General features: G+C 34.8%; 1 protein-coding gene across 24 annotated transcripts in view; it reads right to left on the bottom strand.

Moving 5' to 3' along the window:
- The window catches only part of PPFIA2 (PTPRF interacting protein alpha 2), a 460,439-nt gene that overhangs the window by 310,518 nt on the left and 129,186 nt on the right, over positions 1-20,735 (bottom strand). The window contains exon 1 of one of the 24 annotated variants that reach the window (XM_021093046.1): positions 13,732-19,411. The exons of 17 other annotated variants lie outside the window; for them this stretch is intronic. In XM_021093046.1, the coding sequence (XP_020948705.1) occupies positions 13,732-13,812 (81 nt within the window). In that variant the 5' untranslated portion in view covers positions 13,813-19,411. Of the gene's footprint in view, positions 1-13,731; positions 19,412-20,735 lie in introns of those variants that run through there. 6 more of the 24 variants (XM_021093054.1, XM_021093047.1, XM_021093049.1 and 3 more) reach the window with 6 other exon arrangements.

Genomic DNA, 20,735 nt, shown 5'->3' with positions numbered 1-20,735 from the left:
TTTCAACATTTATACAAAAATTGTTAATTGTATCTTCTTTCCACCAAGTAAACAAAACAATAACTCACTTGTGAGTGCACACACACACACACACACACACACACACAGGCGAGATGACTGGGTTAATCAACCATCTTCTGTTGGATACTTCATATTTTGCAGTCACAATGTCAAGTTTAGTTGACACAGTCTCAACATAAAGCTCAGTATAAAAGGCACCTTGTGACTTCGGGGATAATTACATGTATCCTTTATATATTCAGACATTTATCGAGCACTCATAATTCACTCACCTCACAAATATATATTTGTCCTTAAGGAACTCATAGTATTATGGGGAAAAGACATGCCTACTTAAATGGCATCAGTGTTAGTTATTATGACAGAGGTAAGCACAACGTTTTATGGAAACGCAACAAGGAGGGTGGAATTATGATACCGTCATGAAAGTTACATATTGCACTGGGGCTGAAGAATGAATGAGAATTTGTGGCAATCAAGTAGACTATGGGAAATGGAAATACCAGTGGCAGCAAAGACTACAGAGATGTAATAAATACTTTCTTGTCTAAAAGGAAGGCTAAAATATGTTTGAGCACCATGGTCTGTCTGTACTATACCTCATTATAGCAAGTGGGAAAGTGTTGGGACAAGGGTTGAGCAATCCAGGTAGAAGCAAGTAGATGATGGCACATTTATGATTAGATGAGGTTCAGGTTGGACCAACCAGACTTTCTCTCTCTTGAATTTAAATCTTAAATAGAGAAACATGGGCAGAGTTAACCTACCTGGTGAGAACACCATGAAGAGACTACCCTTCAATTCATTCTAGTACAGAGATCCAAAGCTGTTCAGAGGCCTCCCAGGCCTCTTCATAAAGCCTTCACCACCCACAATTTACAAACCGCACACTCCAATACTCCCTGTCCACTTTCTATGCTCTGTATCTCTCCTTAGCACTTACCGCCACCTAACATACTACACATTGTCCTACTTACTTTATTATCTGTTTCAGTGAGAATACAAGCTTCATGTTTTACTTTCTTACTAATAAATAATTATCCTATTTGTTTCATTTATTACCTGTTTTGTCTCATCAGAATACTAACTCTATGATTTACTTGCTCATTAATTATCTAAAGCATAGCATAAAACCAGGCGTAGAGTTGACTGCTAGAGTCTATAAAATCATGATTATTTTGGTTTTCCTTCAGTGTTTCCCATATCAAATATATTTTTTCTTCTCACTAACATATCTGTGATCAGTTTCTGTTGCTTATAAAAGAGCCTTAACTGAATTGTGTTTTTAAATGTATAAAATGCTTTCAAGTGTATTTTCTCATATCAACCTTGAGAAATGTATTTATTATTCTTATTACTCAAAAATGAAGAAATAGAACCTCAGTGAATGAAGTCTGGTAATCTTTGCATATGCACGTTTCAATTTATAGACATGAGACTCAAATCTCACCTGCACCTTGCACTGTATACTCTGCCTCCTCGTGAAATTTCCCAGCATAAAGATTCCATTGAGATGTCTTTAACAACTACCCACCTCAGTGTTTTATCACAGCAATACCCAGAGGCTCATTTTCTGTATACAACTGAAAAAGACTCAAGTGTATTCAAATCAAAAGAACATTTCTTTTGAGTGGGAGAGATTGTCTTTCTTTCACATTCTTTTTCCTGGGCTACAAATGTCCATGATGTTTTTCCACATTTTTTTCTTCAGAAGATCTACTTTTCATTTAATAAATTATGTTGGCAGCAATCTATATTAAAGATTTATCTCTCTATTTTTTTTAAAAATGTGGTACCCTAACAGGCTATATTAAATGAAATTATATTGACGTCATGTGAAAAGTAAGACAGAGAGATGGCCAACAGGCACATGAAAAAATGCTAACCATCACTAATGATTAGATAATGCAATCAAACCTACAATCAGGTACCAGCTCACACTGGTCATAATAGCCATCATTAACACGTCAACAAATAAATGCTAGAGAGGGTGTGGAGAAAAGGGAACCCTCCTATGCTGTTGGTGGGAATATAAATTGCTATAACCACGATAGCAAACAGAATAGTGGTACCTCAGAAAACAAAATTATGTAACTACCATATAACCCAGCTATCCCACTCCTAAGCATATATCTGGACAAAACATTCATTCAAAAAGATACATGCACCCCTCTGTTCATTACAGCACTATTCACAATAGCCCAGACATGGAAACTACTTAAATGTCCTTTGACAGAGGAATGTATTAAGATGTGGTACATATATACAATGGAATACTACTCAGCCATAAAAAGGACAAAATCATGCCATTTTCAGCACATGGATGCAACTAGAGATTCTCATACAAGTGAAGTAAGTCAGAAAGAGAAACACAAATACCACATGATGTCATTTATATGTGGAATCTAAAATATGGCAAAAGTGATCCTATTTATAAAACAGAGACAGATCATGGCCATGGAGAGTATACTTGTGGTTGTCAGAGGTAGGGGGGTGGGAGTGGGATGGATGGGGAGTTTGGGGTTGGTGGATGCAAACTATTATATTTGGCATGGATAGGCAATGGTGTCCTGCTGTACAGCACAGGGAACTATGTATGCCTGGGTCACTTTGCTATACAACAGAAATTGAAGAAGCATTATACATCAGCCATACTTTAAAAAAAAAGTATGGACAATTATCCAGATAAACTATCCTGCAACATTCTATATGTATGATTGTATGTTGACCTCTCCCGACAAAGGCACAAATTCTCCTACATTTCGTTTAGCTTATAACAAGTAATGACTGTACCCTTATCATTACTTACAATGTTCTATTTGCTTATATTCCCCTAAATAAATGTTTTACCTTGCCATTTAATTTTTAGTATTACATATAGGCAAATACAAAAATAGTCTTGATAATTAACTAACAGTGCAAATGATATTAACTTTACTTCAGTTATCATATTTCATGAGGTAAAATAATATTTTATCTATACTATTAAAGAACATCTGTTCATTCTACACATAGTTTTTGAGAGCTTCCTATGTGTCAAGCATAAAATCCACTTTTTTGGAATTTATGTTTATAATACCATATAGAAGCATTGAGCAAAGCTTAATTTTTCAGTTTCTCTTTATTTCCCTTTTAAAAAAATCAAAATGTAATTTCAGTCAAAAATATCACATCCTATAGTTCCTGTTTTGGCTCAGTGGGTTAAGAACCCAACATAGCATCCTTAAAGATGCAGGTTAGATCCCTGGCCTTGCTTGGTGGGCCAAGGATCCAGCATTGCCACAAGTTGAAGCATAGGTCATAGATGCATCTCAGATTCAGTGCTTCTGTGGTTGTGGAGTAGGTCAGCAGGTGCAACTGTGATTCAGCTCCTGGCCCAGGAACTTCCATATGCCATAGGAGTGGCCACAAAAAGAAAAAAAAAAACTTACTATGTTCGTTAGCACTGAAGATGAACCCATGTTCAGACAGTCCAACCTTAATCGTGATAGCACCCTGATTGCTTGCTTTTTTGATTTTTTGCCACATTTGCCAATATTTATTCTCATTCCAATTTCCATTTGGGGAGATTAACACAGAAACTCACTCATTAAGTCTAATCTAAAAGTCTGCTTCCAATTCTACCTTAAGTCCCATTCCTACTTGATTATCTATTGCTCAACTCAGCCATCTTTCCATCTCTTGATCCATCTTCATGCTATCTTTTTTTTCTTAGAAGATAAAGCACTCCTCATTCCAAGGTCAATTTTGCAGCTATTCCTTTAGCCTCGCCCTTCTTGATTTCTCTAGATTTCTCTGCCCTCTAGCAAGAAATATGTCTGGCGAAAGGAAACACATGGCTTCTTGTTAGGCAAAATGGTCTTTTGCTTTTAAAAAGAGTAAATATTGAATGTTTAAGATTTAGTAAAACAAATCACTCAGGGCTGTTTTCAAAATACCGTGCCAGGTCAGGAACGAGTCTGTTCGTGAAAGACTCTTAGAAGAAGTACCTCCTCTTCAGGTGACCAGCATCAGGAGGGTGCATTGAGTGGGTGTGTCTACACCTGCATGATACAACATGGGCACAGGGAAAACACGACTGAAGAGGGGCCTGGAATTATGTTTTGGAATTACAAGAAGATACAGGACACTGACTCTCTGAGCAAAGTTTGCAGTGGCAGAACTCTGTCTAGGATGGTGCCACAGACCATGGCCCCGTGGCCAGTCATAGAATATGGCTGGTATATACTGGTGGAAAAAAATCTTTTTCACTTTCATTTCTGTGTTATATTCATTTTGAAATTCCTATCTTTTCGAGTAATGTTCTTAAAACTCTTTCTCAGTGACACACTTGGAATTGATTCTTTTAGCATATCACTTTATTTTGCATGATTCTCTATTCCAATATTTATTTGACTTACCATATATTGCAACAATTGCTCCTTGAAAATATAGACCACATCAAAAACATCTTATTTAATACTGTTCCCTAAATGAAAGAAATGTGTATGCAAATATTTGAACTGCCTTATACTACTGTAGAACATTTGGTTCTTTATGCATTAAATATTTTAACATCTAAAAAAATGATACAACATATAATATAGTTTAACAATGATAAAGTACAATTTTTCAAACATAATTTATAATACGTCATTCATAATAGTTTCTTTCTTTTAGTATTTCAAAGAATGTTTCCTTTTTAGCATCTTATAGGCCAGCAGCCACAGCTCTGATTGGACCCCTAGCCTGGGAGCCTCCATATGCTGCGGGTGTGGCCCTAAAAGGAGAAAAGCCAAAAAAATAAAAAATAAAAGAAGGAAACCATATGCTATATAACAGTGTAGCATGACATTGTAGTTCACAACTGTCACTTCTGCACTGGTTTTATTCAATAGGAAACAACTAATAAGTATGCCGTTTTTATGTATCTTCTGTAATTTTTCACCAACATAATCAAATATAAGAATAGTTAAACTGTAAGAGCTAGATTATATTCATTTCTTCCTGGTGATATTGCTCAGTTTTCCATGGAACTTTGCCAACTTCTGCTTTGTGATATAGCAAAATATAACTTTTTAGTATTTTTTAAAAATGTTATATACTCCTTAGCATTGTTAAAATGCCTAATTATTTTTGAGATGCTCAGCAATTTTTTTGACAGTTCTGTTGCCAACAATGGAATGAAATCTTACTGACTCTAAATAAATTTAATAATTACTCTAAATCTTTACATTTTGTATGAAGCACCAAGCATATAAAGAGAACCATTCTCTTTTAATTTGTAAATATTTCTAATTATGTACTAAGTTAGCCAGTTTCTCAAACTGGTGATTTTAAATTTGCATCTGTATCTGTGTAAAACTTGAGATGATAATAAAAGTCATTATAAAGATATTCAAAATGAATTTACAAAATATAATTTTAAAATATTTAGTCACTCACTTATGATGGAGCATGATAAATAATGTGAGAAAATAGAATGTATACATGTATGTGTGACTGGGTCACCTTGCTATACAGTATAAAATTGACAGAACACTGTAAACCATCTATAATGGAAAAAATAAAAATTATTATTTAAAAATGTATTTATAACAGGAATCCAAGTATTTTCTAGACCATACTTAAATCCATGCTCCAAAAACATCTATAATCACAAAAATATTCTGTATAAAAAAATCTTAAAAAGTTAATTAAATACATTTTAATAAGATCCCTTAACTTATATACAAAACATTTAAAGTGGTGAATATGCTTTCTTAGCATTAATTTTTTTCTATATTTAAAATAAGAAAAAAATCATTTGTGGAATAAATTACAATATTTCCAAAAGGCACATTAATCATTAAAACAACACTTGCTAATCTTGATGAAGTGACATCTTTTTTTTTTCTTTTTCCCTTTTTTTTTTTTTAAGGGATGCCAGTGTGGCATATGAAAGTTTACAGGCTAGGGGTCAAATCTGAGCTGCATTGGAGGCTTATGCCACAGCCACAGCACCATGGGATCCGAGCCACACCTGTGACCTACACCACAGCTCATGGCAACGCGGGATCCTTTACCCATTGAATGAGGCCAGGGATCAAACCCACATCCTCATGCATACTGGTCAGGTTGTTACCACTGAGCCACAACAGGAACTCCTGGAGTGCCATCTTTATTGGAAGTAAATACTTTATATATGATTCAATAAATAATCCATTTAGCACTCATAGTATCCTCGTGATATGCTCTACTGTTTTCCAACCAACAAGGACAGCGAAAAGAGAAATAATTTCACACACTTACAGTCAGACTCTAGTAAATGGCGGAAACCTGTTTTGAAACATGTGTTTAATTCAATAGTGCATGCTCTAAACTATAATGCAATTTTATTTTTTGAGAATAATTCTTATTATTTGTAAAATATTTTGAAAATGGAAACGAGAAATCCAATAGTGGAAAAGTTAATGTTGAACTTGATTTAAAAATATATTTGGAATTAGATTTCATTGGAATTACACAAATTGTAAAAGTAATACCTATATGAACATTTACATCAAAGCATTTCCGGAAAACCAAAGCATGTGCTATTACGACTTTTGGATAATTTTTCAGGAGGCAACTCTAGGACTTCTGAGCACAGAAATCTGGTGTTGAAGTCTGGCATAGTCGGGATACTCAGCAAGGTGTCAAATGATTTCACAAATTCGTGTAAGAGAATCAGTTTTAGGTCGTCTTCAATTTATGCATGAATTAATTCACTCAGAAAACACAGACACCACCAAAATGACAAGCATTAGGCTGGGTGTCCATAAACAAATGTGAATAGCTAAGTAAAATAAATCTTAATGCTTTTTGGGAGTTCACAAACTAGTGGTGAAGAGGGACAGGTAAAAATCTAAATATGGTTTAATAAATAGTATGACAGACTTACGTTAATTACTTTGTGAGCGTGCAAAGACAGGAGGATTTCACTTGAACCGAAGTTCAGGGGTTATATTCAAGGAAGGGGTTAAAAGAAAAAAATTAGTTTCCAGAGTGCACTTACACTTTGGAAAGTAAAGCAAAGACACACACAAAGAGGCAGGAGCGTCTAAACGGAACTAGGTTCCGAGGTGATATTCACAGAAAGGGGATTAGGAAAAAGCTTCCAAAGTGTGTTTGTAAAATAAACCAAGCGCGTGCACACACACACACACACACACACACACACACACAGCCCAAATGGTAACAATTCTGGGTAAGGCAATGTGTCCAAGCATTTCATGCCCAGTCCCACCCCTCCCCCATTCTCCTCATTTTTTGCCAAGGTCATTTCATCTACTTCCATAGTTTTCCCTACCTACAGATGCTTCTCACATTTATATCTACTATTCAGCAGAGCTCTCTCTTGAGAGCCAAACCCTTCTTTCCAACTGTCTATCCAATCTGTCCAAACTAAACTCAATGTATTGTTTTTCAAAGCTTCTTCTCCTCCTCCATATTTCTTTCTTCCTCATTAGAAACCTTGGAGGTAAGCTTGCCTTTTCCTCTCTCATCTCCTCCATTCAGTAAGGTAATGAATTTTTAAATCTGTCTCTTAATGACCCTTCCCTTGTCCTTAACGTCTCTTAGCTCGCATCCTTACCACCACCAGTACGTTCTAGACCCCACCTTTGCCTGCTGGGCTGTTAGGACTGCTGCCCACTGAGCTCTTACTAACCACCAGGCACTGTGCCCTGGGCATGAAATGCTTTATCGCAAGAGCCTCCTAATTAATTTCTCAACTTCCTCCCCCTACAGGCAACACCTGAAATAGAAAGCTATTTTAGCTAAGTAAAAGCGAAATGTATTTGTGGACTCCATCCTAAGAATCTTACAACCATGTGTGTATTCCTATGCAGAGGTCATTCTAGATCAGGATACACTCTCCTTTCCAGTCTGTAATTTAATTCAACCCCTGTTGACTAATGTAGGCTGTGTTCTGGACAGTCTGCTTGGGGCTAGTGATCTAACACGGAAAAAAAAAGGAAACAGTGCCTATCCTCACAGAATCTAGAGGCTAGTCAACTTTTAGAAAGTGGAAACCTCTGCAGATGGAAGAGTTATGATTTCCTATGGGAAGCCCAGGTTATTCACTGATTTCTGTGGTTGATCTCACTGAAGTGATTAAGAAATAGTATGTTTAGGAAAGATTCGTTTTCCCCTCAATTTCCCTTTTTGTCTTTCAGTGCATTTCTGGGATATAAATTGATTGGAAATTTGATTTCTATAAAACTGTGTCCTCATCTGTTGAACCCAAGATCCCAGTCCATCCCACTCCATCCTCCTCCCCCTTGGCAACCACAAGCAGACTATTGCCTTTGGAATGGATTGGCAATGAGATCCTGCTATGTAGCACTGGGAACTATGATGGAGATGATACTGTGGGAAAAAAGAATCTATACGTGTATCATGGGTCACCAGGCTGTACAGTGGGAGAAAAATAATGTATTGGGGAAATAACAAAAAATAAAAAATTTTAAAAAACTGTGTCCTTATTGGATAAAATGAGGAGATGTAACAAAATGAGAGCCTCAAGTTAAAAAAAACTACTGAGAATGTAGTACAATGTTTTATTTCTACAAAGTTCTGGATTAATAGATCAAGAGGATTAGAAATTATATAGTTTGGAACACTTTTGCTGCTGTATTTAACCATCAATATTTTAGGCAGGAGAATCTAAGGGGAAAGAGTGTGGAATTTGGGTTTCCACAGTCCTGGATTAAGATAGAAACGACATAATGTACACAAGGCATTACCAGCAACTATTTGAGTATATTTTTTGAGAACCAGTTACTTCCATCTGCAAAGCAGGGAAATCATGAAAATTCAACTAGATTTTTTTTATAAAGCTAAGGAATAATTCTCACTTTCCTATCAACCAGCTAAACACAACCCAGTATTTGAACTAAACAGCTGATCAACACCTGTCACTCCTCTGTCAAAATCCTTGAATCCAAAGTTCAAGTTCCTGAGGATCTGGACTTGACATTCAAACCTCTCTTTGTTTTCTGGATGCTGCACAATGACTTTTAGCCATTTCCCAACTCCAGCTTATGTTCCAATTGCATCAAACACTGCCTTTCTTACACACCAGTAAGTACCTTTAAACACACCAGTTCGCTGCTTGAAACACCTCTTGTATCTCTCCTGCTCATAATCATGATCAGGACTGTATACAATTGGGCTGCAGAGAAAAGCCTCAGTTCTCTCACTGAGCTTGGGGAGTCTGCCTCTATTACTATGTAACCCTGGAGCCAAGGTGTCTGTCTGTCTTACCTCTTTCAGGCTACTTTGCTTTCTTCCTTTCTTTCTTAAATATATAATATACATCAAGCACTGTGATAAATATTTCTAGTGCATTTAAATATATCAATAGTAAGAAGTTATAATACGCTCCAAATAATAGAAAAATAATGATAGATTCCCAGGTAATACCAAAATAATAGAATATAAAAACCTGCTTTTTTTTTTCCGTGAAACATCCTATGATCACAAAGATATGGTGTCCCATCTTAATTATCAGTAATGTCTTATGAGTTAAATTCTTCATGTAAGTGAGATTTCCAACTTGCTTATTAGTCTTCCACATATTTCAAGTAATAGTATCCACTAAATGAAAATTGATATATTAATCAATTTTAACATTCTCTCGATAAAATGTGAAAACAATTAATAAGGAATATTAAAGAGGTATAAAGAAAAATATCTCAAAAATATTTTGTCTAGCTGTAACAGAAATCTATTTTAAAAATAATAAAATGAAAGCTTTTCTGAGATCACTCAGGTAACTGTTAACTATTTTGAAGAATCCAACTGTGGTATACAAAGGCTTAGTATTAAACACATTTACCTTTATATATCTCTAGATATTTCTCTGATAATATATGCTTCTCACCAACTGCTTATATACTAAAACAAAAATAACTTGTAGTTTGCTGTGTTGAATTTTCATATTTTCATATAAAAACATATGCTCCCAGTTTATTATACAGAGATACTGGCAGTATCCATATTCTAGGAACACAGATTAATAAAATATTCTCTGCGATTAAAACAAAGATAGTAAGTGCTTCAGTAGTGATATCAACAGGCAAATGATCTAAGGAAATGGACTTAACACAACATGCATGAATCAAGTGAATGAGTGAAGGCTTCATGGGGGCGGTGGCATTTGAGATAAGTTGTTAAGTAAAAAATAATTTTCCAATGGGCAGGTTCAGTGAAAAGGCAAAGACAACAGAAGCACACAGAAAAACTTCTGGAAAGTAGGCAAAGCAGTATGTTGCATGAACTCCAGACCAGAAGGAGCTTTTTTATGACAAGCTAAGGGAAAAAAAATTATCTTTTAAGGACAAGGAATGCATAAAGTATTTTAAACATGGAAATAGCAGATTAATATGTATCTTACTTCATGGCAAAGTATCCTTCTCTTGTTACCAGTGGGTCCCAGGAGGCCACAGAGTCAAAGACTTTTACACATATTCTTGGCAGTTAATTTTATTAATGCTAAGATTAAATGGCAAAGAGATGTATTCTAAGCAGAAATTGCTCTTTGGGCTCAACAGATCAAAACTGCTCCCACCAGCAATAGATTCCTTTGGTTTGAGGAAGTGGTTTGCAACCAACTTTTGCTTTGTTTTTGATAGTAGCACATTATTTGTTATTGCTGTTCATGAAAACTTGCATAGAGCTCCAAAGACTGAAAAAGAGAGATGCAGACTAAGGAAACATTAAGAAACTTAAAAGAGTGTATTCCTCTTCCCTACTGCCTCTAGACATTACAGACAAGCTCCCATGAAACCTTAGGATTCTGCAGACAGTTTGAAAACCACTAGGTGAAGATACTGAATCCCTAGGAAATGAGGGGGTAACACGCTGGCCATCAACACTTGTGTGTGGATGAACACACCAAGCCACGGTTAGCTAAGCCAGAGATTTAGCAAAGCATATTACGTAGTTTTATTTATAAAATAGAACTAAATGTGAAATAATGTTCAGACATCATATTTATGGTATAAAATTAAAAAGAATTTGGTGCATTCATATACAGGATATATATTTGTGTATGTGTATATATATATATATATATATATATATATATCCCATATATAATATATAATTTCATTTTGTTTTAAAGTAAGTTTCCCATTTGTACATATTTGTGCCCTATAAATTGATAATTTTAATGCATATGTATATTATAATTAATTTCAGTTTAATCAAAAATCATTCCAAGCAACTATACTCTAGAACATGATTCTTGATAATAAGTTAGTCACTAAATATATAGTGTAAATTGGGTATTGGCATCATGCAGGGTCCAGGAAACTTTGAATAGAAAAATGCAGATATAAGTGTATTCATAGTACATAGACGTGATACCTCACTCCTAAGGAAATTAATTTACACTAAGTGTTAGATAGTCTATACAAAATTGTATTTGCAAGTGTGTGTAGAATTATAAATGTATTTGGCTAAATTAAAATGCAATGAAAAGAAAGGCATGTAATCAAAATATCCCTCAGCTTCTTATTTGTCTTTTTACCTTTGAACTCTTCAGGTCAAATATGTTTAAAATTTGGTATTGTACAATTTCAGCCAAAATGACAAGAGAGTTTGAACATTTGATGAGAAAATGGAACTGAAACCCAGTATAGCTCATGCTAAGCTATCTTAAATGTTTTTGCATATGTTAACTCTTGTGCCAGAATAATTTTAAGGGAGTAAGCATTAAAATCTCAATTCCTTGATGCAGAATCATTTCAGAAATGCATTTATGCCATCCCATAATGAGAACCACTTTTGAAAATTTAACTAATCATTTCCACAAGATACATTTTTAAACAAATGGCCTGTTACATTTATAGCATCTCAGTTCTCATGACAGTATTTTAACCGAAGAAAGTACACTGCCTTGAAATAAGTTAATGTTTATATATATGTATATATATATACAAATATATATATACAAAAACATAACAAAAATAATCATGTTTAATTCAGTCCTTTGAAAATAAAAGCAAAGAGTAGACTTTTATAAACCTTTACTTTCATGCTTTCAAAGCCATCCTTCTTTATTTCTTTTCTTCCACCAAAAGCAAATACAAAAATAGCAACAAAAAGTTAAACACACATTGCCTGTTATATCATAAATTTCAGGACCAAATATTTTTGTGAGATTGAAAACATAGGATAATAGGGTTCATATTTGCCAAGATTTCTATTTTATCTAAAATCCTAGCATGTTTACAGCAATTGTTCTAGCATCAACAATAAAATGAGTGGTTGAAAATCATTCCAGTGTTTTTTCAAAGAAAATCACCTGCCAAGAAATGTGTCAGCAAGATCCACAGAAAGAATTGTGAAAAGCCTGTGCTATGACTGAGCATATGGAATTTACTGACCCTTACACTTTAAGAGACTGAAGCAGAATACCCAATGTCAAAAGCTGCCCCTAAGAGGCAGCTACAGGATATTGTAAAGAGTGTTTATAACTCAGTGTACTGAGAAGAAAAAAAAGTAATAATTCTGTAGAATAGCCCCAGGGCAGTTGCATTTTGAATCACTGCCACAATAAGCAGATCGCCACTGGAAAGCAAATATATTTGGTAACAGCACAGACTTGCACTATCAGGAGACATCAGTGTAAAGCAGAAGAGGCGACAGGATTAAAAATAGAAGTATAAGAAGGAGAGAGAGAGTAATTATATCTCTCGCCATAGTGTGCAAAGGCAAGAGCCTTTAATAAGTCAGATGTGCATTTATTCAGAGCCCTCTTTTAAAAGAATTCATACTGTCTCTCCTCCATTAATCTATCTAGATCTTTACATTTATCTTTTCAGTCTATTACAACTATACAGTTAAAGTAATTAAACGCTAGCCTGTTTAGATTCCCGTAATGTAAAATACACAAAGGAAAGAGAGGTTCATTTTCACTTTTAATCTAGTGATGAGATGCCTGCACTACAAAGTAAATCAAAGTAAATCTTAGTACTGAAAAATGCAATTTGAGGATAAAAATGAGGTAGAGTATGATTTACTTTAGACTTAACCATTCTCTAGATTGATGACTGATTTATTCACAGGCAATTGAAATACATTTAGTAGCTAACAGCTTTGTAACTCACGTTTACATTTATATTGTAAATCATTTTGACTTTTTGATAACACAGAAAATCTTCCATCTTAATGAGTTTCTGCTTTACCACAAATTGAAAAGCATACTAAGCATGGTACTTAAGTGCCTATATTATTGATTGCTTGTATATTGCACATATAAGAAAATTAAATAACAGGCTCATGTTAAGCTACGTATATGAAACACAAAACATTTTTTTAAGCTCAGGGAACATAGTTTGCAAAGTTCCATAAAATGTCTTTTAATTCTTCTCTTTCCATGATATATGAGGGAAGCAACTCTCTAATTTTCACTATATTATATACATAAATAACACTGTCAGGACATCTCATAAACCCTCAAAAGATACTGTAAAAATCCTTGTGAAAATGAAGGGTTTGCTACTATTTTGCTTGAATTCACAGAGAATCCTAATTTTTCACATTAAAAAAAAACAGATTAAACTAACATGTACATTGTCTATATCTTACATTCGCTTTAATACTTTCACACTGTGCAGTTTTTCCTGCCTTATTTTCCTCTTTATTAAAAGTTTGACTATATATTAACTTCCTAGGTAGTGAAGCCATTTAAAGCACACTTACTTGAAAAGTGTAAAACCGGGTCCCATTAGGAGGATGCACTTTAGGGGAGCCAGAAACGGTGTTCATATCCGAAAAAATCATTTCTGATCAGAGAGACAATATAATCCACAAGGAGCTACAGATGCAGAGCAGAGAGCTTAGCGTACAGACAAATCCGTGCATGCACTGAGGAAGTCTAGAGGGTAAAATGAAATCTGCCCCATCCTTCTTAGATACACAGTGATAGCATGTTGAATCTTTCTCCTACGTTTGAAATCTAAGCGGAAAGGTCATCAGCTGTTGACCTTTTCCGCAGCTAGTTCTTTAACACGTACAATGTTTTTTAAAAAAATTAAAACACCAAAGGGAAAAAGCAAGAACCAACAATAAATGGAGCTTGAGCAGAATCTGGCAGTGCTGTGGACCTGCCCATCTGTTCTCAGTGATAATCACCTCCCTCCACCAGAGTCTAGCAGAGTGATTATGCTAAATATCCTGGTTAACCAATAACATACAGTTTCATTTCAGGGAAGCATGCACAGTGTAATTCAGAGGACCTCTTCTGTCTAACCTGAAGCTGCTTCCTCTGCTGTTTAAAGCTGTATTTAGTAACAATTTACTGTTCCGTCACTGTTATTTCTGCATGTTGCTAAATCTCTTTGTTACTTCCTGTCTTTTCAGAGTGAACATTTTTTCAAAGCCCTTTTTTGTTAAGCAAACAGTTCCTTTTTTAATGCATTGTTCAAATCATATTATGGCTGGCTAGGATATTCAGGGGAAGGCATATAATTCAGTAATGCTATATACTAGGCATATTATCAAATAAAATGCATCGAAAATTTTTACTTTTCTGCACTCTTAAAGAATGTATGTAATATATGGAATATATTGGATGTAATCATTATTTTCTTCTTTCCCCCACCTTAACTCAAGAATATTGTTTCACGATCGGTGCTTTAAAGCATACCATACATCTGTCTTAAATAATTATAACTTTATCTCCTGTATAGAAAAAAAAATTAATAAAATACATTTTAGATACATGGAACTTTTTGACTCAGTATCTAAAAATATTCATTACAAATATTTAGGCTGTGTTGCAAAGCATGTACATTTTTCTATGTCTTTTAACAAAAATTATTTAGTCTGTATAAAAGATTATATTCAGATGACTTTACACTTTTTAGAGGTAAAAATAAGTGTTCCATTTACACACAGTTCAAAAGGCAGAGACTGCAGAAGGGCTCAGACTAGAATGAATCCAAAGTGGTGTCTTTGTGAATATGTCTAAGATGACATAGTTATCCACAATCAAGAACCAGGAATCACTTGCTTTGAGCCTGAATACTATACAAGTAATATGATAGTGATGAGCTCTGGCGACCTAAATTATTGTTCATTTTTACTTTTGACTTTCTACTTATGATTTAGATTTCTAATATCAATGGGAAGGAAGTAGAAAAAAAGATTTGCAATTCCTTAGAGGGGATTCCTATACTCTAGTAAATTATGTAAGTAGGTAATTATATACTTAGCAACCAGCTAAATAAGATAGAAGATACACTGTTAAATTTAATTGGGGGATAATTTTAGATTTAGAGAAAAGTTGTAAAAAGAGCACAAAGAGTTCCCATAGTTCCCTCGGCCAATTTCTCTCCTTGTTAACATCTTGCATTATTAGGATACCTTTGTTAAATCTAAGAAACGGATATGTTACAGTACTATTACCTAAAATTTAGACTTTGCTTGGATTTCAGCCGTTTTTTCAGTAATGTTCCTTTTTGCTCTAGGTACCCATCCAGGCTACCACATGTGGTCAGTTTCTACGTCTTCCTAGGTGTCTCTGGTCTGTGACAGCTTCTCAGCTTTTCCTTGGTTTTCATCATCTTGAGAGTCTCTAGTTTTTAGAAGACAATCAAGAACTTCTGGTCAAATATCCTGCAGGGGTATCTCTCAATTTTATATTTGTATTATTTTGTCTGATGTTTGCCTCAAGATTAGATGAAAGTGATGGGTGCTGGGGAGTACCACAGAGGTGAAGTGCCTTTCTCATCACATCATACTAGCAAAGTGACCTCATCACATCATATTGGGTCTACATGATGTCCACATATTCCCAGTTTGGTTAACCTTCAGGGTTAAAGTAGTATTTGTCGGGCCTTTCACTTGTGAAGTTCCTATCTTTTCCCTTCCCATACTCTATTTTTTGGAAGTTAGTTACTAAGTCTAGCACTCTCAAAGAACTGATGGGGGGGAGATTAAGCTTTACCTCTTGGAGGGGGTATCTACATATATTACATGGAATTCTTCTATAAAAAAATCTCTCCTCTGAGTATTTTTTCAATCGATTATTTATATCGGTATGGACTCAGATATATTTATTTTATACTTTGGGTTATGAAACGATTCCGTTTATTTGATGCTTACATTGTCCAAGCATTGGCCACTGGGAGATCCTTCAGGTTGGATCCTGTTTCTCTTTACTGTGATTCAATCCTCTCTTTTTTTGAGCACAAATTGCTATTTTTTAAAAATGTTTTTTACTTGTATGATGCACGTATCATTTGTAAGATAATTATCCTCCTTAATTATACCTCTAATTATCACTGCAGGTTTACTTGAAAAATCATACACTCCCTTTCCATTATTAGGTAGCCATATTACTTCATTTTTCAAATTAATCTGATAAAACCCTTTCTGAGGTCTTAGCCCACATGGGATTCATCCCATTGGTTCTCAAATAAAATAACTATATATACATACTAACTATGGTAATTACTGATGCATATATACATTTTTAGCTGTTCCCCCTTGAAGATAAATACTTCCTCTTGTGGTTGATAGGGCCATGTAACTCATGCTCCCTGGGAGTTGTGATTGGAAAAAAAAGGTCCCCCAAAAACCTGAACCTTCTTGGGAACACAGGATTTAAAGGGAAAAATTTGCCAAATAAATTAATTATGGTGCAGGTATAACTTCCATGTATTTTATGCTTATTTGTAAACTGGTTCTGATATTATTTAGACTAAATGACTCACTAGATTTCTTACTATTATTGTAGAGGAGCCAATAAATCCAATATTTCTTATATAAAATCACATAGTCCTGGCATAATCTCACATATTGACTGATTTTGGCTCACACAGCAAACTATATAAGCTGGGAAATCTGGAGCTTTTTAGTCAGTAAGAATACATGTTCTTTCTTTTTCATATTTCTTTTGTGGAAAGGGGAGGAAAGAAATATGAATTAATGTTGAAAGAAGGAGGAAGTAGAAACAGTATTAATACATAATCATTTTAAGTAATTTTTTTAGCCTAAACTTTGCTGAAATTGCCAAAGTATACATACTTCCCCAACCTCTTTTTTTCTATGCAGGCCATTTATGATAATGACACTATTTCATTGTTTTGAGGGTCTATTTGGAGACAGCTCAGCTTTCTCTCTCTACCTGGTAGCATGCAGAAGGTGGTACCAAGGTCTGGAAATTGCTGCCTTGTCCATTTAGCTTATAGAGGCCTGGTACTGTTTTCAGGTGTTAGAGGCATAATTATAAAAGACACAATCTGTCCTCAAGAAATTTTAAATTTGGTGGGAGAAACATCAACTAGTTAAGGGTAGTTAACTAACGAGACGACTGAAATGTAGCTTAATACACACTGATGACTGATTTAACCTAAAGGAGACTAAGTTAGTTCATCTGAAAAACACCTAATTCAAGGGATATATCAGCGCGACCCTTGCCAAAGCAGGAGGTTAAAGACTTTCCAAAGAGAAAGATCCATGGGAGCAAAGAGAGGAGTAGGTGAAGAAATAGAACAGTCAGGAAAATATGGCAGAAAACATTTCAGAGCCTGAGAGAGAACTGCCTGAGGTGCATTTTTTTCAATGTATAAACATTTGCTCAAGTGAAATTAGTAGACTTAATTTGGTCAACACCCTATTCCTATGAAATTAAGTAAAATTAGAACATACTAATCATTTAGAAATATATGAAACGTAGAGTCATAGTCTCATACTCTTGGTTAGTTTTCCAAATAGCTTTCCAAGGATTATTATGGCTTGTCAAGAAATCTGAGGCTTATTTTGATTGTTTTTGATTTATAATAAGGCTATTTAAGGTACTAAAAGAAAAAAAAGTTCAATAGTACTATGTAAAGCCAAATTTAATATGCTGATGGTAGCTATCATGGGTTTCCAGGCAATGTTTATCACATGATAGGCAAATAATATGTCGACTTGAACTGCTACACACAGACCACGCCCCCAAATCTCTCAAGATGTATCTTTTACCAAAAGAAGTAAATTAGCCATAATAACTCTAGAAGGTTTAATGCCAGCTATCTCAATCACCTGATTTTTACAGAAAAAAATTGAAAACGTAAAAGGATAACTAAGTTACATTTTTTTAAAAACATGGGTAAAATAAGTCCTGAAGCCAGACGCTTGTCTTTAGTAGACTTACAGAGAAGATTCCAGAAGTCAAATAATGCACCATTCTGCCTCTGGAAATAATTACTCGTAAGCCTTCTAAAATGTATATTATTAGTTTGGTTTTATAAAAAGTTAAAAAATGCTTTAGAGCTACTATTTCATATCCTCTTAGGAAGATTAAGCACAAACATTTTTATATTCCTTCAATGTAATTTCAACAAATAACTGGTGAAAATCTGTTTCAAGACAAGCAATTCAATATAGCTTTTCTTTCATTCATTTACGGGTATTGATAATAAGCTCGAAATTTTGCTAGAATAGGAATTTGGGAAATTAAAGGACTATACTGAAAAAGACTGTCCATTTACTGTTAAGTTTCCAATAAATGCTTAGGGGGAATGCCATACTGGATGAAGAAAAGGAGAGAGGAAGAATGAAGAGGAGGAAAGGGGAGGGAAGAGATGTCTATACAATTTACATCATAGCATTATAAGATAATAAAGAGTTTTCCAGCCAAGCATTCAGTTAGAAGTCGTGCCAGATGGAGTGAAATTTGCAGTCCAGATGGGAAATGCATCCTAGTGAATCCATATGGATGACACATGAAAAATAGATAAGTATATATCGCCAGCTATCTAACCTATCTCTATCCATCTTACACCTATCAATCACCTATCTGTCCAAATACATATTCACATTTATGCACCTCTATCTATATCTGTATCCTCATCTTTACATCGTGAGTTCTTCAGGATCAGCCAAGATGACCATGTACAGACAGTCAAAACTCTAACGTTACTTTCACAGCCTTTTCCTGAGTTCCCTACGTTCTGACACTCATAGGTGGCTGCGCACAAGTTTGTAAGGTTTGTTCATTCATTCATTCACTCACTCATTTATTCAAACAATCTTTAGTAAAAAGAGATGATGTGTCAGACACTCATTAAAGTTAGAATGGAAATGAGGGACGGGTGAATTGAGGTGAAGCACCCTGAATTTTGTAGCAAGCCAAGGAGAGGTCCAATCCAACAGGTGTCATCATATCTACCAATGAGATCTTGCATGAAAATATTTCAATCTAAAAAAAAAAAATTCTTTTTTGCCAGGTTCAAAATACTTTTTAGTTAATTAACTGTTCATTGAGGGTGTCCCAAATAAATCGAGACAATCCTTGGTATCTCTCAAGATTTGTGACCATGTAGACCAAGAGAAAAATCAAGCATGTTGAAACTGAAATGTACAAGCTTCCATTCATAACAAAACAACAACCTATATCTTAATAATAACAGACTGTATTTTTTACATTACTTTAAAGTTTTATATATATATGAATGTATATGCATGTATTATGTGAATTATATGACATATATTCATATACATATGTGTATGAATACAAAAGTATATACATACATGTACATACCTATATATATAATGTGTTCAAAAAAGAAAATTTTAAATGGCGTTTTCTCTTCATTTTTTTTCTTTCACTTTGGTTTTCTCTTTGCTTGAACTACATTTTTTCACAAATACATGGATTATGATGACAGCAGATGAATTATTACTATTTAATGCTTAAATTACAGACATTAATTGTAGCATATTCAGGATTGGGTTTGGGTTTGTTCTGTTTAGCCCTTTAGCAGAACGAAATGTTAGCTGATTAGAACTCTTAATTCTCCAAGTCAATAATTTCCTTGTATTATGTTACATTTATTTTATGTTCTGAAATACATGTCATCAGTCTGCTTTTACAGAAATCACATTCATTCAAGTTTTATGACAGGATGTTATTTCCTCATCTGCACCTCCGGGTACCAGATTCCACAAAACTCCGTTTTCTTTGTTTGTTTGTTTTGTTTGTTTTTTGCCTTTTTGCCTTTTCTAGGGCCACGCCCGCGGCATATGGAGGTTCCCAGGCTAGGGGTCATATTGGTGCTGTAGCTGCCGGCCTACACCAGAGCCACAGCAATGCGGGATCCGAGCCACATCTGCAACCCATGCCACAGCTCACAGCAATGCTAGATTCTTAACCCAATTATTGAGGCCAGGGATCGAACCCGCAACCTCATGGTTCCTAGTCGGATTCGTTAACCACTGAGCCATGACGGGAACTCCAGGTTTTTATTATAATACGTGGAAAGGTTTCAGAGCTCTAACTTTATACACGTAAAATGAGTTGCTTGAGAAGTAGTGGGTCCAGCCTACAGAATGAGAACTCTGTACACAGTATTATATGTTGAACTTGAACTTGGATATGCTCTACATGCTCTACTATATACAGTACAGTTTTCACATTAACTTTCACTTTTCCTTACAAATTGGTAAAATTCTTAACCATTTGTGACCAAACAGAGTGCTTCCACTCTGGAAAAATCTGCCTTCTGTACTTACTGTCCACGTTCCATATATGTTCTCAGATACTCTGCACTGGAATTACTGCATCAGGAATAAGAGATTGGATTTAACAATGTGGAGTTTGGCTTCAGTGGAATGTTGGGGAAAAAAGCTGATTAAAGTAATTTTAAGATAAAATGAGAGGAGAAATATTGGGAACTACTTACACAACAACTGAAGGAATATGCTACAAAGGG

This window comes from Sus scrofa, chromosome 5 (assembly GCF_000003025.6).
Source record: "Sus scrofa isolate TJ Tabasco breed Duroc chromosome 5, Sscrofa11.1, whole genome shotgun sequence".
NCBI classification, from domain to species: domain Eukaryota; kingdom Metazoa; phylum Chordata; class Mammalia; order Artiodactyla; family Suidae; genus Sus; species Sus scrofa.
This window is presented reverse-complemented; position numbering and strand designations above follow the sequence as displayed.